The 23810-nt window shown below is 35.6% G+C and overlaps 1 protein-coding gene across 1 annotated transcript in view; it reads left to right on the top strand.

The window, feature by feature from the left end:
• SFMBT2 (Scm like with four mbt domains 2) overlaps positions 1-23810 on the top strand; it is a 393890-nt gene that overhangs the window by 140526 nt on the left and 229554 nt on the right. The window contains exon 5 of the mRNA XM_053716427.1: positions 22307-22363. Within this exon, the coding sequence (XP_053572402.1) occupies positions 22307-22363 (57 nt within the window). The remainder of the gene's footprint in view (positions 1-22306; positions 22364-23810) is intronic.

Raw genomic sequence — 23810 nt, 5'->3', positions numbered from 1 at the left:
GTACCAATACTTTAAAATGTAAGGGTATCAATACTTTAAAATGCAGGGGTACCAATACTTTAAAATGCAGGGGTATCAATACTTTAAAATGCAACGGTACCAATACTTTAAAATGTAAGGGTATCAATGCTTTAAAATGTAAGGGTACCAATAATTTAAAATGTAAAGATATCAATACTTTAAAATGAAGGGTACCAATACTTTAAAATGTAAGGGTACCAATACTTTAAAATGTAAGGGTACCAATACTTTAAAATGTAAGGGTACCAATACTTTAAAATGTAAGGGTATCAATACTTTTGGCCACATCTGTATAAAGCCTACTGTATACAATTGCAAAATGCACACACAGACTCCATTAGCCTCATTAACTTATTTGTTATTTCAGTGATCAGAATCCATTATTGGCAGTTCCGAGTGCCATTGAGGTGAAATGGAGAGCAAATCTCGGCTGTGATTAGATATGAACAGTTGTGAACTCCGATATTTGTAACAATGTTATGCACATTGTTCTTAAGATGTGCACAAACCTGAGCCTACCTCAGTATGCTCTCATTGAAAAGTGCTAACTTTCAAAAAAGGATACCAAGAGAAAGATGTAAATGTGACATTAGAAATAGTAAGAAATAATAGGAAAGTTTAGTTTTGACTTCCAAGTCTCTTTAAGCAAAGTTTGAGATGTCTTTTAGTATCTGATTCCGTTATATATTTATTAGTATGGCTTGGGACCCAAAGAAGAGAGTAAACCTAATAACCTAATAATGAAGCATGTTCTTTTAAATGTAAGATGCCTTCAGTGATATTTATATTCTGTATACTCCGTCATCCGGCTGCCACAGAGGGCTAATATGCAGTTAGGGCAGCCTTATAGTATTCTAGAGACTTTCATTTGCAAATAGAATGTGGGCATTTCCCCTGCCATTTGTATCCATTTGCTCATATTTACAAGCACATTACAAACCAGTTAAGTTAGATGTAATTGCACATAACGAAAATGAAAATGTTCTGTCAGTTTGCTATTAATACAAAGCTTTAACAAGCACATAATAACTGTTTTATTTTGCCTGGGATTCTGCAACTAGGATCAACAAAATGCCAGTCATATGCCAAAATATCACAGTGATTGTTGAAATTGAAGATAGCAATTGCTTTATTGCCCAGAGCAGTTGCAGTTCATAGAAGAAGTGCAATCTCTTCTGTCGTGTTCCTGAAAAGTGATTTCATGTGCGATGATGAGCCCCAGAGCGCTGACTGCGCCAGAGATAGAAACAGCTGAACAGGATGACTGCTGCCTGCGGGCGATGTCCCTCCATGCAGGATGTGCTTACGCTGGGAATATGTCACTCACTCCTAATAAAGAGAACATTCAGGGGAAACTGCATATTAGTTATTTATGGCAAAAATAATAAAAGTTTAATAATGCAGTTTACAATATTGTTATTGTAGCATTAAAGGGGCATAAATGCATCTAACTGAAGGAGCATTTAAAAGATTTTTTTGTAATTGAAAAAAAAAAGACTTCTCACAGAAAACCAACTTTTTTTTTATTTTCCAGTGCCTTCCAAATGTGTGCTGCTGTTAAATAGTCATTTATTTTGCTGATACTGGTATATTTACTGGAAAACACTTTTGGAGGACAATGGGAGTTTTATTTACTGGCCTATTCCCTAGGATATAAAATGTTGTAGGTATATGTAAGTATATGTATGTATATATATGTCTAGGGTGTGTACATAAGTCTGTGAACCCTTGACTTGTTCCCAGTTTGTTTGATTGAGAGATTGCATTTGTATGGCTGCATTAGGGACCCAGGTTTTGGGAGAGACCTTGACATGGTACCTGGGCTTGTCCCATTTGGCCAGATGTGGTAACTAACTCTTCTAGTTTTGCTTTTAATCTTAGCTGAGAGCTTGCAAGCGAGTGCTGGACTTTCTCTGTATATATATATATATATATATATATATATATATATATATATATATAAGAAACAGTAAAATCTCCTTACAGGTGAACAGTAAAAGGACAGTCCTTGCAAGTGGAGGATAGACAATATGCACAAGCCTTATTAAAATGATAGAACATTTATTGGATATACATTAAAAGTTCGAAACTCACATGAACTCACAAAAGACACAAAGGAGATACGTCAACTGACGCATTTCACGCCCCACTGACGCTTTCTCAAAGATTTCTCAAAGATCTAAAAGGCGGGATATAGAAGTTGTTAATTAATTCCATATGTGATTCTTTCCATGTATAAGGTATCTTAATATGACCTAATGCAATATCTTTAATATCCTCTGGGTCTAAAGTTTGAAAGAAAGCCCTCCAACTACTAAGTAGTTTATCAATATAATTCTGAATTTGCTTGGCCAGCATAATATTATATAATAAAGAGATGGAAGTATTCCCTGACACAAATTTTTGTACACATGCGTTGATATCAGACCAGTCACTGAGATCCATCTGACATTCCAAGCTATTTAAAAAAAGTGTCTTATTTGAAAGTAAGCAAATAGATCAGAATTTGAGAGGTTATATTCAGGGCCGTCTTTAATATTGACTGGACCCTGGGCAAACATTTTCTTGAGCCCCCATGCAATTTCGCACTCCACCCCAACATCCCAAAAAACAACTAAATCAATTTATTTTATAATGTTTTTTTTATATGATTAGCCCAGCAGTGAAGCATCCACTGCTGGGCAAATCATTTTAAAAAAAAATGAATTCATTTCGATGGGGTGTTTTTTTTTTTTCAATGAAAGTGGAAAAGGCTCTAGTAATTTGTACTGGGGCCAATATTAAAAATACAAAGTATGTGTGCACTGTGCAGTATACTGAGGTGTGTCTGACCTGCAAGAGGGAATCCTGACATTTGGGGAGAACAAGCTTAGCTATGGATCATCTAATCAATCAAGCTGATGCTTTTGAATGTGATTCTGGTGTGAGGTTAGCTGAGTAAAGAGATTTAGGGCTGGTTAAAGAGATTTAGGGCTGGTTAAAGAGATTTAGGGCAGTCAACAGGAGTCAACAGGAGCAAAGCAAGGTAAAGACTGAGGAGGAAGCATGGAGGTGCAGACAAATATAAGTTTACTGACTGGAACAGCAGAACTACTATGGGAAGCTGTAAAATCTGAGACGCAGAGAAAAAATCTATCAAAATAAACCTTACCTTAATGTGAAGTATCAGCATGACATTTTACATCAGACACAGAAGCACATGTCACTTCTCTGCTAGGAACAAGTTCCCTCTCACCCTGCACTAGACGATGCTGCATGGGGGAGGGTGTGTGTGCAGTCACTTATTCTTCCCATTGCCACCTTTCTACAAAGCACAGTTCCCCTAACAAACTTCAGTTAGTTGATCTGACTGTGACAGTATTAGGACTGACTGTGTGTGCCCCCCATGCCACATCAAAGACTGGGCCCTGGGCAGCTACCCCTTTTGCCCTGTGTTAAAGACGGCCCTTGTTATATTGAGCAAGAAATAACTGAGAAGATATAATATGACCATTTGCGTCTATCATTTGATGGATACATTTTAATCCTTTCTCAAACCATATATAAAAGACTTTCTGGGAAATGCCCGGGCCAAATTGCGGGTTGCCACCAATCAGTAGGAAATTTGAATAGTTGTATTCTAACCCTAGTAACGCTATCAATTTTTGCCAAGCTAAGATTATATTCTTAAAAGATATAAGATGTACTATATTTGAAGGTAATTTTTTCATGGGACAATGTAAGATTGCTTTCTGCCTAGCATGTCCCTTTAAGATGTTAGGATGGAGTATGGCATGGGGAATAACTCTGCTTTACTTTTTATAGTAAAAAAAATAGCATTTTTGTGCCTGGTTATTTTCATGTTTCTATTAACTAGGGGATAACTGTTTCTTTGTAATCTAAATTTTAGGAAATTTACAGCAACCTAATAAAATTGCCATTTTTTTTTAGCTATCAGTATAGTGTATGTGATGTACTACACATCTTTACATATATGTGTATTTAGCTATCAGTATACAGTACATGATGTAATACCCATGGTTACATATATGTATATGTAGCTAGCCTATCAAAATACAGTACATGATATACTATACGTGGTTACATATACATGTATTTAGCTATCATTATACACACAGTAGATTATGCTATCAGTATACATATGTGATGTAGTACTCGTGGTTACATATATGTGTATGTAGTTATCAGTATAGCTTATGCGATGTAGTAACAGTGGTTACATATATGTGTATGTAGCTATCAGTATACCTTATGCAATGTAGTAACAGTGGTTACATATATGTGTATGTAGCTATCAGTATACTGTATGTGATGTACTACACGTGGTTACATATATGTGTATGTAGCTATCAGTATAGTGTATATGATGTACTACATGTCTTTACATATATGTATATTTAGCTATCATTGTACACACAGTAGATGATGTAGTACACATGGTTACATATATGTGTATGTAGCTATCAGTGTACTGTATGTGATATAGTACTCGTGGTTACATAAATGTGTATGTAGCTATCAATATACAGTACATGATATACTACATATGGTTACATATATGTGTGTGTAGCTATCAGTATACATATGTGATGTAGTACTTGTGGTTACATATATATATGTATGTAGCTATCAGTATAGTGTATGTGATGTACTACATGTGGTTACATATATGTGTATGTAGCTATCAGTATACCGAATGTGATGTAGTACACATGGTTACATATATGTGTATGTAGCTTTCAGTATACCGTATGTGATGTAGTACTCGTGGTTACATATATGTGTATGTAGCTATCAGTATACCGTATGTGATGTAGTACTCGTGGTTACATATATGTGTATGTAGCTATCAGTATACCGTATGTGATGTAGTACATGTGGTTACATATATGTGTATGTAGCTTTCAGTATACCGTATGTGATGTAGTACTCGTGGTTACATATATGTGTATGTAGCTATCAGTATACCGTATGTGATATAGTACACCTGGTTACATATATGTGTATGTAGCTATCAGTATACGTATGTGATGTAGTACACCTGGTTACATATATGTGTATGTAGCTATCAGTATACAGTACATGATGTTGTACACATGGTTACATATATGTGTATGTAGCTATCAGTATACAGTATATGATGTTGTACACGTGGTTACATATATGTGTATGTAGCTATCAGTATACCGTATGTGATTGACTACACATGGTTACATATATGTGTATGTAGCTATCATTATACAGTACAGATGTACTACACATGGTTACATTCATGTGTATGTAGCTATCAGTATACCATATGTGATGTAGTACTCGTGGTTACATATATGTGTATTTAGCTATCAGTATACCATATGTGATGTAATACATGTGGTTACATATATGTGCGTGTAGCTATCAGTATACCATATGTGATGTAGTACACCTGGTTACATATTTGTGTATGTAGCTATCAGTATACAGTACATGATGTTGTACACCTGGTTACATATGTGTGTATGTAGCTATCAGTATACAGTACATGATGTTGTACACATGGTTACATATATGTGTATGTAGCTATCAGTATACAGTACATGATGTTGTACACGTGGTTACATATATGTGTATGTAGCTATCAGTATACCGTATGTGATGTAGTATACCTGGTTACATATATGTGTATGTAGCTATCAGTATACAGTACATGATGTTGTACACATGGTTACATATATGTGTATGTAGCTATCAGTATACAGTACATTATGTTGTACACGTGGTTACATATATGTGTATGTAGCTATCAGTATACCGTATGTGATGTACTACACATGGTTACATATATGTGTATGTAGCTATCATTATACAGTACAGATGTACTACACATGGTTACATTTATGTGTATGTAGCTATCAGTATACCGTATGGGATCTAGTACACATGGTTACATTTATGTGTATGTAGCTATCAGTATACAGTACATGATGTGCTACAAATGATTACATGTATGTGTTTGTAGTTATTATTGTTTTTCTCTATAGCTAGTGGTTCTCTTTTGGTGTGGGAGATATCCTATATATCCTATATTGATCAGCTCACACAACTATTGGTGGTAATGGACATGGACAGAACGCCCAATAATGAAACACTGAAAAACATGGATGATGAGACGCTCAATCAGTTTCAAACATGATATTTCAACAGCCTCACGAACATCTAAGAACCTTTGCCAATGACTTTCATGATTCAGGTAGAGCATGCAATTTTAAGCAACTTTCTAATTTACTCCTATTATTAATGTTTCTTTGTTCTTTTGGTATCTTTATTTGAAAAGCAGGAATGTAAGCTTAGGAGCAGGCCTATTTTTGGTTCAGCATCTGGGAAGCGCTTGCTGATTTGTGGCTTATTCCGGCATTTGAAATAGCTGATTTAGCCTGTGGTATCCCCACCTATATTGAAAGTTTCTAGACTTAAAGGGACAGTCTACAATAAAATTGTTATTGTTTAAAAAGATAGATAATCCCTTTATTACCTATTCCCCAGTTTTGCACGACCAACACGGTTCTATTAAAGGGCCACTGTAAGTAAATATTTTCTATGCCTGTTACTAACTACCCCAAATACGCTTTTTTATCAATAGCATTTCATTAACATATCTCTACCGTATATCAGAAATCTTGTCTGCAAATTTAATTGTTATCCTTTGCTCTGTACCAATCCGTTTACAATACCTAGGTTTCAAAATGGCGCTTTAAACACAAAGTTATTGGTTTAAGTATTTTGAACATGCAGTGCTGAATATAGTGGGCAGGATAACGTGACATCATCGGCGAATAAAAGATATAACTTTTAGAACGTTATGAAACTTCGTTTTGGAGAAAATATAGGTCAGTAGGTTTTAATTAATGTTTATTAACTTTAATATGTTAGTTGTTTAGCTTAAAAATTATAACAGAAAGTAATCCTTTAATACACTTTTTACCTCTGTGATTACCTTGTATCTAAGCAAGCCCCCTGATCACATGACTTTTTATTTATTATCTATTGACTTGCATTTAGTACTGTGTTGTGCTAACTCTTAAATAACTTCCATCGGGTGTGAACACAATGTTATCTATATGGCCTACATGAACTAGCAGTCTCCTGTTGTGAAAAACAAATACAAAAGCATGTGATTAAGAGGCGGTCAAAAGAGCCTTTGAAACAGGCAGAAAATGAGAGATTTAAAGGTTATAAAGTATATTAATATAACAATGTTGGTTGTGCAAAGTTGGGGAATGGGTAGTAAAGGCGTTATTTAGCTTTTTAAACAATAACAATTTTAGTGTAGACTGTCCCTTTAAGTTATTGACAGGCCATGTAAACACAGCCATCAGAAGAACTAATAAAATGATCATTTTTCATTGCTCTCTCTAAGTAATGGTCTTTGGTTTACAAACAGATATAAGATAAGGAAGCATGTGTGTGTACATAAAGTGATAACATGAGATATAATTTTACCTGCAAGCTAAATAGGCTGTGGTTTAAAAGTACAAAACCAGAAATTTCATATACACAAATAAACCTGAAAATGCAATTTCTCATATATTCTATACTCTGCAGCTGGAGGTGGACGAGCTGTAATGTGCAAAGTACAATCTGGGATTTCTTGGACTAAGTGCGGTTTAGGCAAGTGGGTGACAGTTCTGTGTTGTATTTTTTTTTTAAAGAAAAAATTATACATAAATATGGGCATATCACCCCATTCAGAACAACTGTGCAACTTGTGACACAATCATGAGCTGTTAAAGGGAAGGTCAATTTTCATGTGAAAATGCCCGTTTTTTAAAAAAACGACTAAAAACAGGGGCACTTTCATTCATGAAAATTGACATAGCACCGTATTTTAAAAATACTTACCTTGTTCTTCTGAAACGCTGGATCACCGTTCTGAAACAATGCCCCGTCTGCTTTTTCCTGGTTTACATACCCAGCAATGACGATACCGGCTTCCTCCAATCACTGCGTTACCTCAGGCAATGATTCCCCCAGGGGGGGGAGCCGTGATTGGAGGATGCCGGAATCATCATTGCTGATGTGTCAAGAGGCTTGCGACGGGCTGGTGAAGCGCTGGAGCGGCTTCAAGAAGAAAAGGTAAGTATATTTAAAAAAAACGGCTGAAATGTCAATTTTCATGAATGAAAGTGCCCCTGTTTTCAATAGATTTTTTAAAAAGCGGGCACTTTCACATGAAAATTTACCTTTACTTTAAATGACAGTCAACACCAGAATTTTTGTTGTTTAAAAAGATAGATAATCACTTTATTACCCATTCCTAAGTTTTGCACAACCAACATAGTTATAATAATACACGTTTTACCTCTGTAATTACCTTGTATCTAAGCCTCTGCAGACTGCCCCTTTTTTCAGTTCTTTTGACAGACTTGCATTTTAGCCAATCAGTGCTCAAATCTAGGTAAATTCACGTGCGTGAGCTCAATGTTATCTATATAAAACACAAGAACTGACGCACTCTAGTGGTGAAAAACCATTCTGATTAGAGGCAGCCTTCAAGCTCTGACAAATTAGCATATGAACCTCCTAGGTTTAGCTTTCAACTAAAAATACCAAGAGAACAAAACAAAATTGGTGATAAAAGTAAATTGGAAAGTTGTTTAAAATTGCATGCCCTATTTGAATCATGAAAGTTTTTTTTGGACTCGACTGTCCCTTTAAGTGTCTTCTTTTTTTTTTTTTTTTTTTTTTAAATAGTTTTTTATTGAAGTCGTAAACAAATATAACAATAATGAAACGTCCAACAATAATAACAAAGGAGAATTGTACAATACTAATACCATGATCTTGCCAGATAAACAATACTAGATATGCCCACATTGTATAGATTCAAGAATATAAAGAGTAATACTCTATGGTGAGTGGTAAAAGAATGTAGTAGCTATAGCTAGTTAGTGTTATGAAGGAGCATGGAGGTTTACTAGGCAATAACTCTAAGCAGACGGGGCATATAAATCCCGTTTATTAAAGGTATTAGTAAAAATTTTGGACTATCCAAATTGAGACCTCAGTTTTTTTGTTTTTTTTTATATGGTATGTAGACTAGAAGTGACCCAACCTTGTGATGGACAAATACACCATAAGTTATTAATTTAGAAAATATAAACAAGGAAGGGTTGGTTTTATGGGGGTAGAGGGAGGGGGGAAATAGAGTATATTCTCCACATTATCCTGAAAAGCGTTTGTAGCATAATATGAACTAGTAAAGTTAAGATAAACATGGATTGGCTTGTGTTTGGCCACTTATGGGCCAATTTAGCGGGGAGGGGGAGAAGGGGCGCAGCGGGCAAGAGCCGCTCAAAGTGGAGTGGGGAGGGGAATGGGGGGGGGCGGAGCCAAATAGGGCATGAGAGCAGGTATGGAAAGCCTTATTGGATGGATATAAAGGTGGACTTCACAGGGAGGGCTTGTTATTTACATGACTACCGGGATGGGCATAGCTCCATCAAAGCGGAATAATTATCTAAATAAAGAATTATGCCCATATTAAGAGAAAGTCATGACAAACATACAATGAGCTTAGTTACATTGAGAAAATACGTTGAAAATGCTAGTTGGAAGGACTGGGTTCCAGGTCATTACAGGTTTAAGCTAAACAGTATGGGGTGGGGGGGGTATTATGAAGCTAATATAGACCAAATAATATGAGCCCCCGGTCTAAGCCTGGGTGTGGTAATAGGGATTGGAGTGGGAGGGCAGAGCCAACAAAAACAGAATAACTATCTCTTAACATGAACACAATCTTGTTTGATAAAACCTCTGCGCTCAAATAAAGGGAGCATAGAAACTTAGTCGCACATTCTAAGATGAAAAGCAATATTAGATTATTTTTAAATCAGCATAAAAAGTCTAGTGACTTTTAGCTAAGTTAGCTATGTAGCTTGTTATACTGGAGAAAGTGGTATTTGTCACAAACATTAAATGGTAGAGACAAAATGTTTAGTAATTAACATAGTCGATAAGCTACTGTACAAATAGGCGCAACCAAGATATGAAAACATAAAGGGTCACTCATTTTACTAGCTTATGGGATTAATGTTAAGACCACTATGGGTAAGAAATGTAATCAGTATCTCCCCTCGGGGACGATTGTCTCCACTGGACACAAACGGAAAAGGGATAGTGGGTATGACCCACCCTGAGACACAGAGTGGGAAAGGGTGAGGGGGGATACCTTCTCTGTCTTTACAATTTTTGTGGGGTGTTTAGTCATATAGAGCATGAAAATAGGGTCAGATCCAATAAAATAAAGGCATATTCAAAAATCTCTGAGAGAATATAGTGAAGATTTACCAGAAGTGCTAGCCTAACACATGCTTAAGTGTTGGGGATCAATCATATACCAGATGTGCAGAATTGGATCTAGTGAGTGTGGATCTATAAAAGAAACACTATGGGCAGATTTTGTGACAAGAACGTAACAGATGTTGTAGTCAACATATCTTATAAGACTACTGTTTACACAATGCTAGATAGCCCTCAATTATATATGGGGGTGATTTGAGATGGGGTCCATAAGGTAGGGCCTTTGGCCTCTAATAATATTCTATTATAACTATGAATCAGATATATGCATCAGTTATAAGATATAAGCAAGTGTATGCAACAACTCCAGCATTAATAATGGTTATGCTAATATAGGGATAACAATAAAATGGGAAAGTTATCTAACCCTTCCTTATAATAACATCATCATAGTCTGCCCACGATTTGAATTATCAGAGCTGCCCTATCAGTATAGGATCGGTAAACCAAGGGACAGCTAAACATCAGTCTGGAACGCCTTCATCAGAATAAGTCCCCTTATTTAGAGCTAAATTACAGAGCTAACTCACATGGTGAGACAGAAGAATTAGCTTAGGTATATTACACTGTATAGGTATGAGCATAAAGCTAGCGACAGTTCCCTTAAATAATCTTAAGCATCTCCAGATAATCTTTTATATATGTATCCCATCTATTATATTGAAGTGGTTACTAGGACTTAGAAAGGCGGCCCTCCTTATACCTATATTTTACCTTATGACGTATCAAGTGACTAAATAGAACATGTTGCAATATAAGATAAAGAGTTTCTAAATATTGTAAGATCCTATAGAGCTGCAGTAGAAGATTAACTGATTTTGTGTGGCGGGCAAAACACAATCTAACTACAGTAGCGCCAGGTAAATGTAACGACCAAGGGTAACACTTATGGGCTCAGACATACTAACATCATACTAGTGGGTCCTCAGTCGCATGTCAATTGCATTGTGTTAAGGGATGCCTTATAATAATATAAGAGGAATGTAAACCCCATTAAAAATATCATATATGTGCTTAGGGGCTGACTGATTATATCTGCTGAGGACTAAAGGCAGCTGCCGTAAGCTATTGTGCAATAGCCTTTAACTTATATCTAGCCTTGGGTAAACTTACAACCAAAACCCTATCTGCGTATACATGGTACCTTAAATTCTAAAGAGCTTTGGGTTGTAGGGTGAAATGGCAATTGGGCTGCATATTTCCTACTAACTTTAAACATATAGCACAATGTAACGTGTAAAAGAGGAGAAAGATAAACGGCCCTATTAACAATAAAATCCAGAACAAATGGTTAATCATAGTAGGAGGAATCCTGGCTCTAAAGAAAACAACAACAAGAAAAAATAAAAATAAAAAAAAATAGCAGGATAATATAGTTCTAATATGAAGTCCCTCCCAGAGCCTCCAGCTGCAGGGAATAAAATATAGCGATATTATTCTTGTAAAGTACTAAAGCTTGTAACGTTCCTTGCACTGTGAGTTGCTCTATCAGGTGTCATGGAGGTTCTCCTTCGATATAGTCACTCTTGTGCCTCAGACATCCGGGTCTTCATCTAGAGAGCAGTGCAATTCAAAATAGGGCATTGTAGCAACGTAACTATCTGAGAGCTGAATAATAAGTAGATGTATAAGTTCTAACTTTTATGAGTGGGTAATAGTCATATATGTCATAATTTATGAAACAAACTACAATCCTTATCCTCAAACTTTAAGGTCTTCATCTAGGGAGTAGTGTGATTCAAAATAAGGCATTGTAGCTACAAGACTTTCTGGGAGCTGAATAATATTTAGGCATAGAAGCTCCAAATTTAGGAGCAGCACTAACCAATACCTCTCCGGTGTAGCTGATCTAAGCCAGGGGAGTCATATGAGAAGAGTTGCCTTTTTGCTAACTGGGGAAAACAGCAGGTGACCAGAGGAATTAATGTGCGGAATAGGCAGTTAGTAAAAGAACTGGTAAGCGGGTCCGGCCACTGTGCAAAAGAATTGAAGCCACTAGTAGGAGGGTCAGTGAAGAAGACGGGATAGGCAAACGTACCATAGCTCTTAAAACATTGTAGTTCACAGCTTGCATCAAGATGACTGAAGCCTCCGGTGTTGTGTTGCTTGACTGAGGTCTGACCTCCTAAACCTCCGGCTACCCTAGAAACAGTGCCGTGTGTCATATAGCCAACCGAACCAGCCCAGGACTCAATAGATGAGGTATCTGTAGGGGTGAATTTCTGCTGCGTGTCGGCATCACCGCAATCCCCGGTCTGAATATCTGACGAATCATCCGCTGGAGTGGAGCCCTCTACATCTACCCCCCTGATTAGTAGTGTGAGGCTGTTAAAGTTGTGGGTCATTTTTTCCTCTATGTTAGTTAGGAAAGAGTGTATTAAGGATGAGAGGTCTTCCATTATAACCGTGACTGCTGTTATCTTACCGAGAGCCCTGCAGTCGTGTATATGTTATAGCCCCTATGTTGAGGAAGCCGTAAGCAGGACTAATCTGCGTGACCGCCTGTGATGAGGGACTGCGTTGTGGGTTAGGATTTAATGTCCATATAGTCCAGGAAATTCCATGCAGCTAATAGTGCGATCACTTTGATTCCCCTAAGTAGGGTAATCTTTAATTGAAGTAGGTCGGAGATCCTCTATTGTCACTTCTAGCGGAGTCTGTTATGTGCGCCACAGCGGGATGGTGGGTGAAAGACCTATAAAGATTCTAGTCTCATAAGCATAATTCATCTTGTAGCTCACTTTATGTTACTCCTCTCCATGGAATCTTCAGGTTCACATGCTTTATGCTTGATACAGATAATCTGCAGGGATATACATTTAATCCGCCGTGGCTAGAAGCCGTGTTCAGTATCGCAGGCTGGTTTTCAGGCCGCAATCTTAAAACTTAAATTTCTTGGCTTCTCCTGTCGCTTATCGTGGCTGATTTTTATAGGTAGGAATCCTGAGGGGATTTGTCCACTTCAGCTCAGAAACGGATAGGTAAAAACATTAATAAACTGTATATTTATATCCAAATTTGCAGGAGCTCACTTACAACACGTCTGCTCTCCATAAGAGCTGGCTCCGCCCCCCCAAGTGTCTTCTTTAAATGTTAAATTCAGTATATTGAGTAGTCTACTTTTATCAAATGTTGGGAAATAGTTGACTTTAAAGAAAATATAGGAAATATAAAATTATGACATTACAATATAGCTTTAACAATAAAGACCAGGATTCAGAGTTTAAATTTATTTATTTCAATTTTTCTTTCCCTTAAATTTAAAGTTATATTTAAGATATTTTACAACATTAATTTCAAGTGGGGAAATACAAAATCAAATATACCAATAAATGTTCAGTAAATATTCTCTTAGAACAAATGTAGCCAGTATTTAATTCTTGAAGCAAATGTAACGTTCTTTCTTTTTTCTCTTTATCTCTCTCTAAAGTTAAATTCTTTCCTTGTTATATACAGTATTAAAAATATGTCTGTTAAACAATGTAACTTAAAGGGACATGAAACCCACATTTTTTCTTTCATGATTTAGAAAGAGCAAGCAATTTATCTAATTTGCTGCATTCTCTTGATATTCTTTGCTGAAAAGCATATCTAGATATGCGCAGTAGCTGCTGATTGGTAGATGCACATGAATGCCTCGTGTGATTGTCTCACCCATATGCATTGCTATTGCTTCAACAAAGGATATCTAAAGAATGAAGCAAATTAGATAATAGAAGTAATTTGGAAAGTTAGTTAAAATTGTATTCTCTACCTGAATCATGAAATAATTTTTTGGGGTTTAGTGTCCCTTTAAGATGACTAAATGAAATGACACTGTCAGTTAGATTAATAAAACAGTCCTTTCTTTCTTTCTTTCTTTCTTTCTTTCTTTCTTTCTTTCTATCTATCTATCTAGTAGCTTTATCCAGTAAATCAATAGCATCAAAAAATAAACAAACAAAAAGTAATCATACAGTATTTTAAAATACCATATTTTATGTACAACAAATTAATAAATAACAATAAAAAAACTTAAAGGGTCACTAAATAAAAAAAATCAACCTATGCAATAGCACTTTAAATTTGAAATTAACAGTAGAATATTTTCTTTATCATATTTCAAAGTGGATCAAATTTTACCATGTGACAGCCATTAGCCAATCATAAAATGCTTACATGTATCTACTGCACACTTTTGGAGCTGGAGACTCAGCACGTTTTGATAATGGAAGTTTGTTGGAACTTTTTTTTAAATTTCATGCTTTATCTGACTCTAAAAATTTAATTTAACTGTAGTAGCCCTTTAATCAGTGGTGGGACTAAATTTCCCAGGTTCTCAAGAACCGGTGGTTTGGAGATGGCATGTAAACTGTAAAATTTCCTAACTTTTTGTATTATAGAGAATTTAGAGAACCTGTTGCTAAAATTTCTGAATCCCACCACTGCCTTTAATTATATTTTATTAACCCTTTCATGTACAAGAAAGAAAGGAAATTATTTTAATGTCCCTTGAATGTTTAATTACTTATTCTGAAATTCAAACTTTTTAATTAATATTTTATTATAAATAAAATGATCAAAATTACTATATTTTCCACCTGTAAGTCGCAATCTTCTTTGCCTTTGTTTTTTGTGTGGTCTAAAATGCAAATAATAGTCTATATTTATATAAAACAAAAACTATTACCTTTCTGATTTACAGTACTTTGCTATCTTTTTGAGGGGTACTATATATACAGAAGTATTAAAATGATATAAAACTACCCCTTGGTTGCATGTATAAGCTGTATTATGACATGTAAATAATATTTACGTCATATTACATAATTGTCTAAATTACATAATATATTGTTTACATTTGGTTCCACCCTCTCTCTAAACTGTCCTATTTTAAAGATGAAGATATACAAATATTCCAAAATCCAAAGATTTTCCAGTCCCAAGCAATTCTGATAAAGGATTTTCTACCTGTATTACAATTAACTTGAATTGATCAACTTAGCAATGATTAATTGGTGCCTAAGTGAAAGATATATAGATTAACATAATTCTATATCTTATAAATGAGTAAAAAATTTTAATTCACTTGGAGCTAATTTAGTTATTGTTTAAAAAATGTTAGACATTACTGTGCAAAGTCCTCATTATTTATCACTAGTCTGTTAAACATTTATAAGACAGCATTTTATAGTCACGTATGTATTTTTACAACTTTGTGTGAATATTTTCTTTATGGGCTTTAATAAAGAGATCACCACTGTTCTGTATTCCACAGGAGATTTCTGAATTAGAACTCCACTGTACATCCCAGCTATAAACAGACAGCTCACATCCTTGTGTGAACACATTCCTGCAAATCTCCCTGACACATTTGTTTCTGACCATATGCCCTACCCCCTTAGCGAAAGAGCAAAATCCTGGCAGTTGTTGTAATCTACAATATTAATTAAAGGGACAGTCTACACCAGAATTGTTATTGTTTAAAAAGATAGATAATCGCTTTATTACCCATTCCCCAGTTTTGCATAACCAATACAGTTATATTAATATATGTTTTACCTCTGTGATTACCTTGTATTTAAGCCTCTGCAGACTGCCCCCTTATCTCAGTGCTTTTGACAGACATGCACTTTAGCCAATCAGTGCAGACTCCTAAATAACTCCACGGGAGTGAGCAGAATGTTATCTATATGACACACATGAATTAGTACTGTCTTACTGTGAAAAACTTTCAAAATGCTCTGTGCTAAGAGGTTTTCAATGGTTTAGAAATCAGTTTGAGCCTAGCTAGGTTTAGCTTTTCAAAAATACCACCAAGGCAACAAAGCAAATTTAATGATAAAAGTCAATTGGAAAGTTGTTTAAAATGTCATGCCCTATCTGAATCATGAAAGTTTAATTTTGACTTTACTGTCCCTTTAACGTTTATTATGTAGTAATAATACAATTCTTTAATGCTTGTTGCTAACTAGGGGGTCAATCAAAGCAAAGATTAACCTTAGAATAATATGTAGATATATTTTTAAAAATATTTTAGTTGTTTAAATATTGAATATATAAGTATAAAGGTTTAGATTCTATGCAGTGTTATAATTTCTATAAAGTAATGGGTGCAGCCATCTTTGAACTAGTTTTCTATTTATCTCAGTTTGTGCACACAAGGCTATGTGGAAACCTTTTTAGATAATCTTATGTTCCACTCAGCTTTGTTTTGACAATCTCTTTATTGCCTGTTTTTTTATCTGTCAACAATTGGCATCATCTGGGGAACCAGATATGGTGCAACATAAAGGGGACATTCTAGTCAAAATTAAACATGATTCCGATAGTGCATGCAATTTTAAACAGCTTTCCAATTTATTTTTATCATCAAATTTGCTTTGCTCTCTTGGTATTCTTTGTTGAAAGCTAAACCTAGGTAGGCTCATATGCTAATTTCTAAGCCGTTGAACTGCCTCTTATCTCAGTGCATTTTGACAGTTTTTGACAGTTAGACACTGCTAGTTCATGTGTGGTCATATAGATAACATTGTGCTCACTCCACTCCCGTGGAGTTATTTAAGAGTCGGCACTGATGGCTAAAATGCATGTTTGTGAAAAGAACTGAAATAAGGGGGCAGTCTGCAGAGGCGTAGATACAAGGTAATCACAGAGGTTAAAAGTATATTAATATAAAATGTTGGTTATGCAAAACTGGGGAATGGGTAATAAAGGGATTATATATCTTTTTAAACAAAAAAAATCCTTTTAAGTACAAACATGGCTGCTCCAATTACTTTATATAAACTCAGTAAAGTTTAGAAAGCCAACAGTTTTCAGAGTTAAATTACATGGAAAGGGAACAAAATAAATATTTAAAGTATATTGCAATTTTTTTTATCTACACATAATAATAATAATACATTTTATAGTAAAAAATTTCTACTGTTTAAAGGGACATGAAACCCCAATTTTTTCTTTACAATTTATTTCTAAGTCTTGAACCAGGTGTGGTCCTGTAAAGTTCTCAAACAGGACATGCTTAAAGCGACACTGAACCCAATTTTTTTCTGTCGTGATTCAGATAAAGCATGCAATTTTAAGCAACTTTATAATTTACTCCTATTATCAATTTTTCTTTGTTCTCTTGGTATCTTTATTTGAAAAGAATGCATCTAAGCTTTTTTTTTTTTGGTTTCGAACTCTGGACAGCAGTTTTTTATTGGTGGATGTGAATTTATCCACCAATCAGCAAGAACAACCCAGGTTGTTCACCAAAAGTGGGCTGGCATCTAAACTTTTCTGGCATTTAAACATTCTTGCATTTTAAATAAAGATACCAAGAGAAAGAAGAAAATTTGATAATAGGAGTAAATTAGAAAGTTGCTTAACCCCTTAACGACCGAGGACGTGCAGGGTACGTCCTCAAAAAAAAGGCAGTTAACGCCTGAGAACGTACCCTGCACGTCCTCGGTGTGGAAAGCAGCTGGAAGCGATCCTGCTCGCTTCCAGCTGCTTTCCGGTTATTGCAGTGATGCCTCGATATGGAGGCATCCTGCAATAACCTTGTGAAGCCATCCGATGCAGAGAGAGCCACTCTGTGGCCCTCTCTGCACGGAGATCGGTGACTTACTCCGTTGGTGGGTGGGAGCAGGGACCGGGAGGCGGGTGGCGGCCATCGATGGCCCTGGTTGATGCGAGGGGGGGCGGGATCGTGGGCGGCGATGTCCAGGGCGCGCGCACAGACGCGCGCACGTGCACGGGGGAGGAGGCGGGGGCGGGAGCGGTGCACGGGGAGGAGGCGGGTGGGAAACCGCTACACTACAGAAATATTTTTTGTAGAAGTGGGGGAAAAGGGGGATATTATTTAAAATTTAGCAAGATCGGGTAGCAAGATCGGTGTGGTGGGGTGTTGTCTGTGGGGGGGGAAGCTACACTACAGATATAAAATAAAATAAAAATAATAAAACCCTTTTTTTGTTGCAAACTGGGTACTGGCAGACAGCTGCCAGTACCCAAGATGGCCCCCAATAAGGCAGAGAGGGGGGTTAGAGAGCTGTTTTGGGGGGGGATCAGGGAGGTTGGGGCTAAGGGGGATCCTACATAGCAGCATATGTAAATATGCTCAATTTTTTTTAAAAGAATATTCAAAGATGCCTTTATTTTAGTACTGGCAGACTTTCTGCCAGTAACTTAAGATGGCGGGGACAATTGTGGGGTGGGGGAGGGAAGGGAGCTGTTTGGGAGGGATCAGGGGGTGTGATGTGTCAGGTGGGAGGCTGATCTCTACACTAAACTAAAATTAACCCTGCAAGCTCCCTACAAACTACCTAATTAACCCCTTCACTGCTAGCCATAATACACGTGTGATGTGCAGCAGCATTTAACGGCCTTCTTATTACCTAAAAGCAACGCCAAAACCATGTATGTCTGCTATTTCTGAACAAAGGGATCCCAGAGAAGCAGTTACAACATTTGTGCCATAATTGCACAAGCTGTTTGTAAATTAATTTTCAGTGGAGAAACCTAAAATTGTGAAAAAATTTACGTTTTTTTTAATTTGATCGCATTTGGCGGTGAAATGGTGCATGAAATATACCAAAATGGGCCTAGATCAAACTTTGGGTGTCTACTACACTACACTACAGCTAAAATTAACCCTAGAAGCTCCCTACATACGCCCTAATTAACCCATTCACTGCTAGGCATAATACACATGTGGTTGCGCAGTGGCATTTAGCAGCCTTCTAATTACCAAAAGCAACGCCAAAGCCATACAATGTCTGCTATTTCTAAAGAAAGGGGATCCCAGAGAAGCATTTACAATCATTTATGCCATAATTGCATAAGTTGTTTGTAAATAATTTCAGTGAGAAACCTAAAGTTTGTGAAAAAATTTGTGAAAAAGTGAACAATTTTCTTTATTTGATCACATTTGGCGTGAAATGGTGGCATGAATATGCCAAAATGGGTCTAGATCAATACTTTAGGAATGTCTTCTAAAAAAAAAATATATACTTTGTCAATGGGATATTCAGGTATTCCTGACAGATATCAGGGTTTCAATGTAACTAGCGCTAATTTTGATAAAAAATGGTTTGGAAATAGCAAAGTGCTACTTGTATTTATGGCCTATAACTAACAAAAAAAAGCAAAGAACATGTAAACCATGGGTATTTCTAAACTCAGGATAAAATTTTGAAACTATTTAGCATGGGTGTTTTTTGGTGGTTGTAAGATATGTAACAGATTTTGGGGGTCAACAGTGAGAAAAGGTGTTGTTTTTTTCCATTTTTTTCCTCATATTTTATAATTTTTTTTTAGAGTAAATGATAAGATATGATGAAAATAATGGTATCTTTAGAAAGTCCATTTAATGGCGAGAAAAACGGTATATAATATGTGTGGGAACAGTAAATGAGTAAGAGGAAATTACAGCTAAACACAAACACCGCAAAAATGTAAAATAGCCTTGGTCCCAAACGGACAGAAAATGGAAAAGGGGCTGTGGTCATTAAGGGGTTAACATGTCATGCTCTATCTGAATCACAAAAGAAAAAAATGGGTCGAGTGTCCCATTAACATTAAAGAGGCGTTAAAGGCAGTAGTATGCAATGCAAGTTGCATTGTAGCTAAGGTGTTTTTAACATCTTATTGGCACTGAGTGCCAATGACAGAAGCATTGGGACTGACTGCTAGTATGCTCTGAGCCCAATACATGAGGCTGACTTGCTGATCAGGGCTGAGAGATCACCCACTTGCACCTAAGTGGTACAACCACCCAGATAAAAAAGCATTTCTTTAATGATGATTTGCAGCACTTATTGATGGAGATGTACAGCCCCAACATAACACTAAAAGATGGAAGATCATTCATCTAAAAAGATTTTCAACACACAAAAAATACATAAAAAAAGTAAACAGAACACGTTATGATTGATATCATTTTATTGACTTTATATGTTTGACCTATTTTAAACAAGTATATAGTATGGATAGATTTAGTTGTAAAGGGCATTCTGTGTCTTTACCATACCACCCCAACATTTCCTTGACTCCTTTCCAGGACTGGGTTTAAAGAAGAGCCAGTGGTAGAGTCTAATATGTACAGTGGGTATCTTTGGTATATTGTAGATGTGGTTTTTTGGGGCGTGTAGCAGAGTTGAAGTAAATTGCGTTCCCTGGTTTCATCTTTGGAAAACTTATGCACTGAAGGAGATAGCTGATGAAGGAACAGCTTGGCAGAGCTTGCAAACCATGACAGTCCTCGCAAAATGTGGGACAACTGCAAAGTTGCTACCATCCTGAAAGAAAAATACTGTCCATACTAATTAACATAGAATAACATAAATGTACCTAAAATAAATAAGAAACTATAGCTACTAGGACTGATTTTAAATTACCATTTTTATATAATCTGATTCTATACATTTAGCAAAAAAGGCTTTACTTCCTATTTATTATTTAGTTAGCTACAATTATGCTGTTAACATATTGGATGAATATCAACCATGGTGTATTTTTGGCCTAGACAAACAAGTAGGGATTGGCGAATGTATTTATTATCCGAATTCGAATGTTAGAAACGAATGTTATTGTAGAAATTCGATTTACATAATATAATGTTGAATAAGAACGAATAATCTAAAAATGTAATTTTCGAATGTTTTTACAGTTTTCGAATGTCACATTCGAATTTCGAATGTTACATTCGAATATCACATTCAAATTCGAATATTAACATTTATAAAACACAATTGTAGACTAGAAACACTATTTTTTGAATATCACATTCAATCGAATATCACATTTCGAATCGAATATCACATTCGAATCGAATATCACATTCGATATCGAATATCACATCTCGAATCGAATGTCACATTCTAATTCGAATATTATATTATAAAACAGTATTAGACTAGAAATTACTATTTCGAATTTGAATGTCACATTCGAATTCGAATATCACATTCAAATCGAATAGCAACATTTAAAACACAGTATTAGACTAGAAATACTATTTCTAATTCGAATGTGACATTCAAATTCGAATGTAGCATTCGAATTCGAATATTACATTTATTAAACACAGTTGTAGACTAGAAATACTATTTCAAATTTGAATGTCACATCGAATTCGAATGTGACATTCAAATTCGAATATTACATTTCAGAAATTGAATAAATACATAGCTAAACATTCTATTATTCAAACAAATATTTTCGAATTTTATTGAAAAATTCGAAAATGAAAATTCGAAAATAGAATGTTAGAATGTTATATAAACATTCAAAATTCGATTGGAACGAACGAATGTATCAAAATTCATTTTAAATTTCAAATTTTTAGAAACATTCGCCCATCCCTATAAACAAGGCACTTGCCTAGGGCAGCATATTTAGGGGAGGGGGGGGCAGCACTTTTTTCAGTCTCACTACACACACATACACACACACTGCACCACACACACTCACTGAGTAAACATACACACACTCACTATATACACACACACACTCACTACACCCCACACATATGTACACCGAACACATGCACCTGAAACATAAACCTTTACTTTGGATATTCCATTAAAAGAAAGTCACGCTACACCCTGACCAAAAAAAATATTATGGCCAAATATAGGCCTAAAACCTGGGGGCAGGAGGCAGCAGCTAGGTATTTTGAGTGCATAAGGCAGCACAAGCCTAAATATTCACTGTGTCAACTCTATACAGTTTGGAGCTCTGCATTAGATCTAGTAGAGATACACATAGCCTCTATCTGTGAGAGCATACTGAGGTAGACTTAGTTGCCTATAATGTCCCTTTAAGAATGGTGGTGGCTAAATTTGATATCTTCAATAGTGTAGGGTAGATCCTGTCTTTGGAACATCAAGTGCCTTAAAATTTATGTTAGCATCTTCTGCCATAATATCTGTGGCTGCAGTGTAGATGTTTTTCAAATATTAAATTTTTTGTCTTCTAGCGGCTTTAGGGGCCATTGTGTTCCAGCGGCAGAAGCACTTCCATGTTTCAGCAACTGGTAGAGTACTAAGAACGTAGGGTTCATCAAACCATACCAGTGCATCTGCAATCATTAATTATTTTTTTTTCTTGGCTAATATATCTATTAAAGAACAGTCAACTCAAATATTGTTATTGTTTAAAAGGATAGATAAACGCCTTTACTACTCATCTCCCCAGCTTTGCACAACCAAATGGTTATTTTAATATACATTATCACATTTAAACCTCTACATTTCTGGTCTAAGTCCCACATGCTTTGTATTTGCTTTTCACCATCAGGGAAGCTAGTTCATGTGAGCCTTATAGATAGCATTGTGCTGACGCCCGTGGATTTTAACACATAAGCACTAATTGGCTTAAATGCAAGTCAATAGGTAAGTCATGAGGATCAGGGGCAGTCAGGAGATCTTAGAAACAAGGTTAATCCAGAGGTAAAAAGATGTAAATAATAACATGTTTTCTGTGTAAAACTGGGGAATGGGTAATAAAGGGATTATCTATCTTTAAAACAATACAATTTTTTGAGGTTTACTGTCCCTTTAAAGTTAGCATAAACAAAATGTATTCCTTGTTTTTTAATTAATTAATTAAATAATTTTTGCTCTTATTTCTATTTATTTTTAAATAAAAACGTTCCTATGATCAATACTACTATTTTTGTTTTGTTTTCATGCATATGGAGTTTAGTCCCTGTCATCCAATATACCTGTGTGAGTTTCCTCTATCACCCAGTGAGCAGCCCTACAGTACAATTACAGATCATTTAAATATCAATTGAAAGATTTTGACCTCAAGCCTTAAAATAATAAATAAATAATTTAAGATGTCCGGCATTTCGGTTCCTTCTTTTTTCATATTCCCTTAGAGTAGAGTTAGAGGTGTGGAGTTTTGCTCTCATTTTTAAAAGGTTTGACGTTTAACTAATAAAATATTAAAGGACCACTAAACATAAATTGTAAACTACATGATTTTGAACCTTCGTATCTAAAAATCATTTGCAATGAAAACTGCAGCTTCATTTTGCCAAATGAGTATATTGTTTTATGTGTATTTTATTTCACTGATTTCCCTGTCCCCAGAATAATAAAATAATTATTTCTAACCAATCACAAACTTTTATTTAGATATAGCACAAACTCATGCTTGCACATGTGCAGTTCGAGAGAGGACTGTGGAAGCCTGACCTTATCTATTCCCTTAAAAGGACAGTGTAAACCAATGTTCATATAACTGCATGTAATAGACAACCACTATAAAGAAGAATATTCACCTTATACTGATAAAAAAAATCCGGTATTAAACCTTTTAAAAACTTACTTAGAAACTCCTGGCTAGCACTGTTGAGCTATGTAGTCATGAATAATGAATACATAATGCAATAATGTTTCACTTGCAATAATGAAACATTTTGTATGTTGCTTGAAAGTCAAGTTTAATGATCCTTAATGTTCTACTAGTAAAAA

The sequence above is a fragment of the Bombina bombina genome, chromosome 6 (assembly GCF_027579735.1).
Source record: "Bombina bombina isolate aBomBom1 chromosome 6, aBomBom1.pri, whole genome shotgun sequence".
Taxonomy (NCBI): Eukaryota; Metazoa; Chordata; class Amphibia; order Anura; family Bombinatoridae; genus Bombina; species Bombina bombina.
The sequence above is the reverse complement of the archived record's forward strand: the minus strand, read 5'-3'. Positions and strand labels throughout refer to the sequence as shown.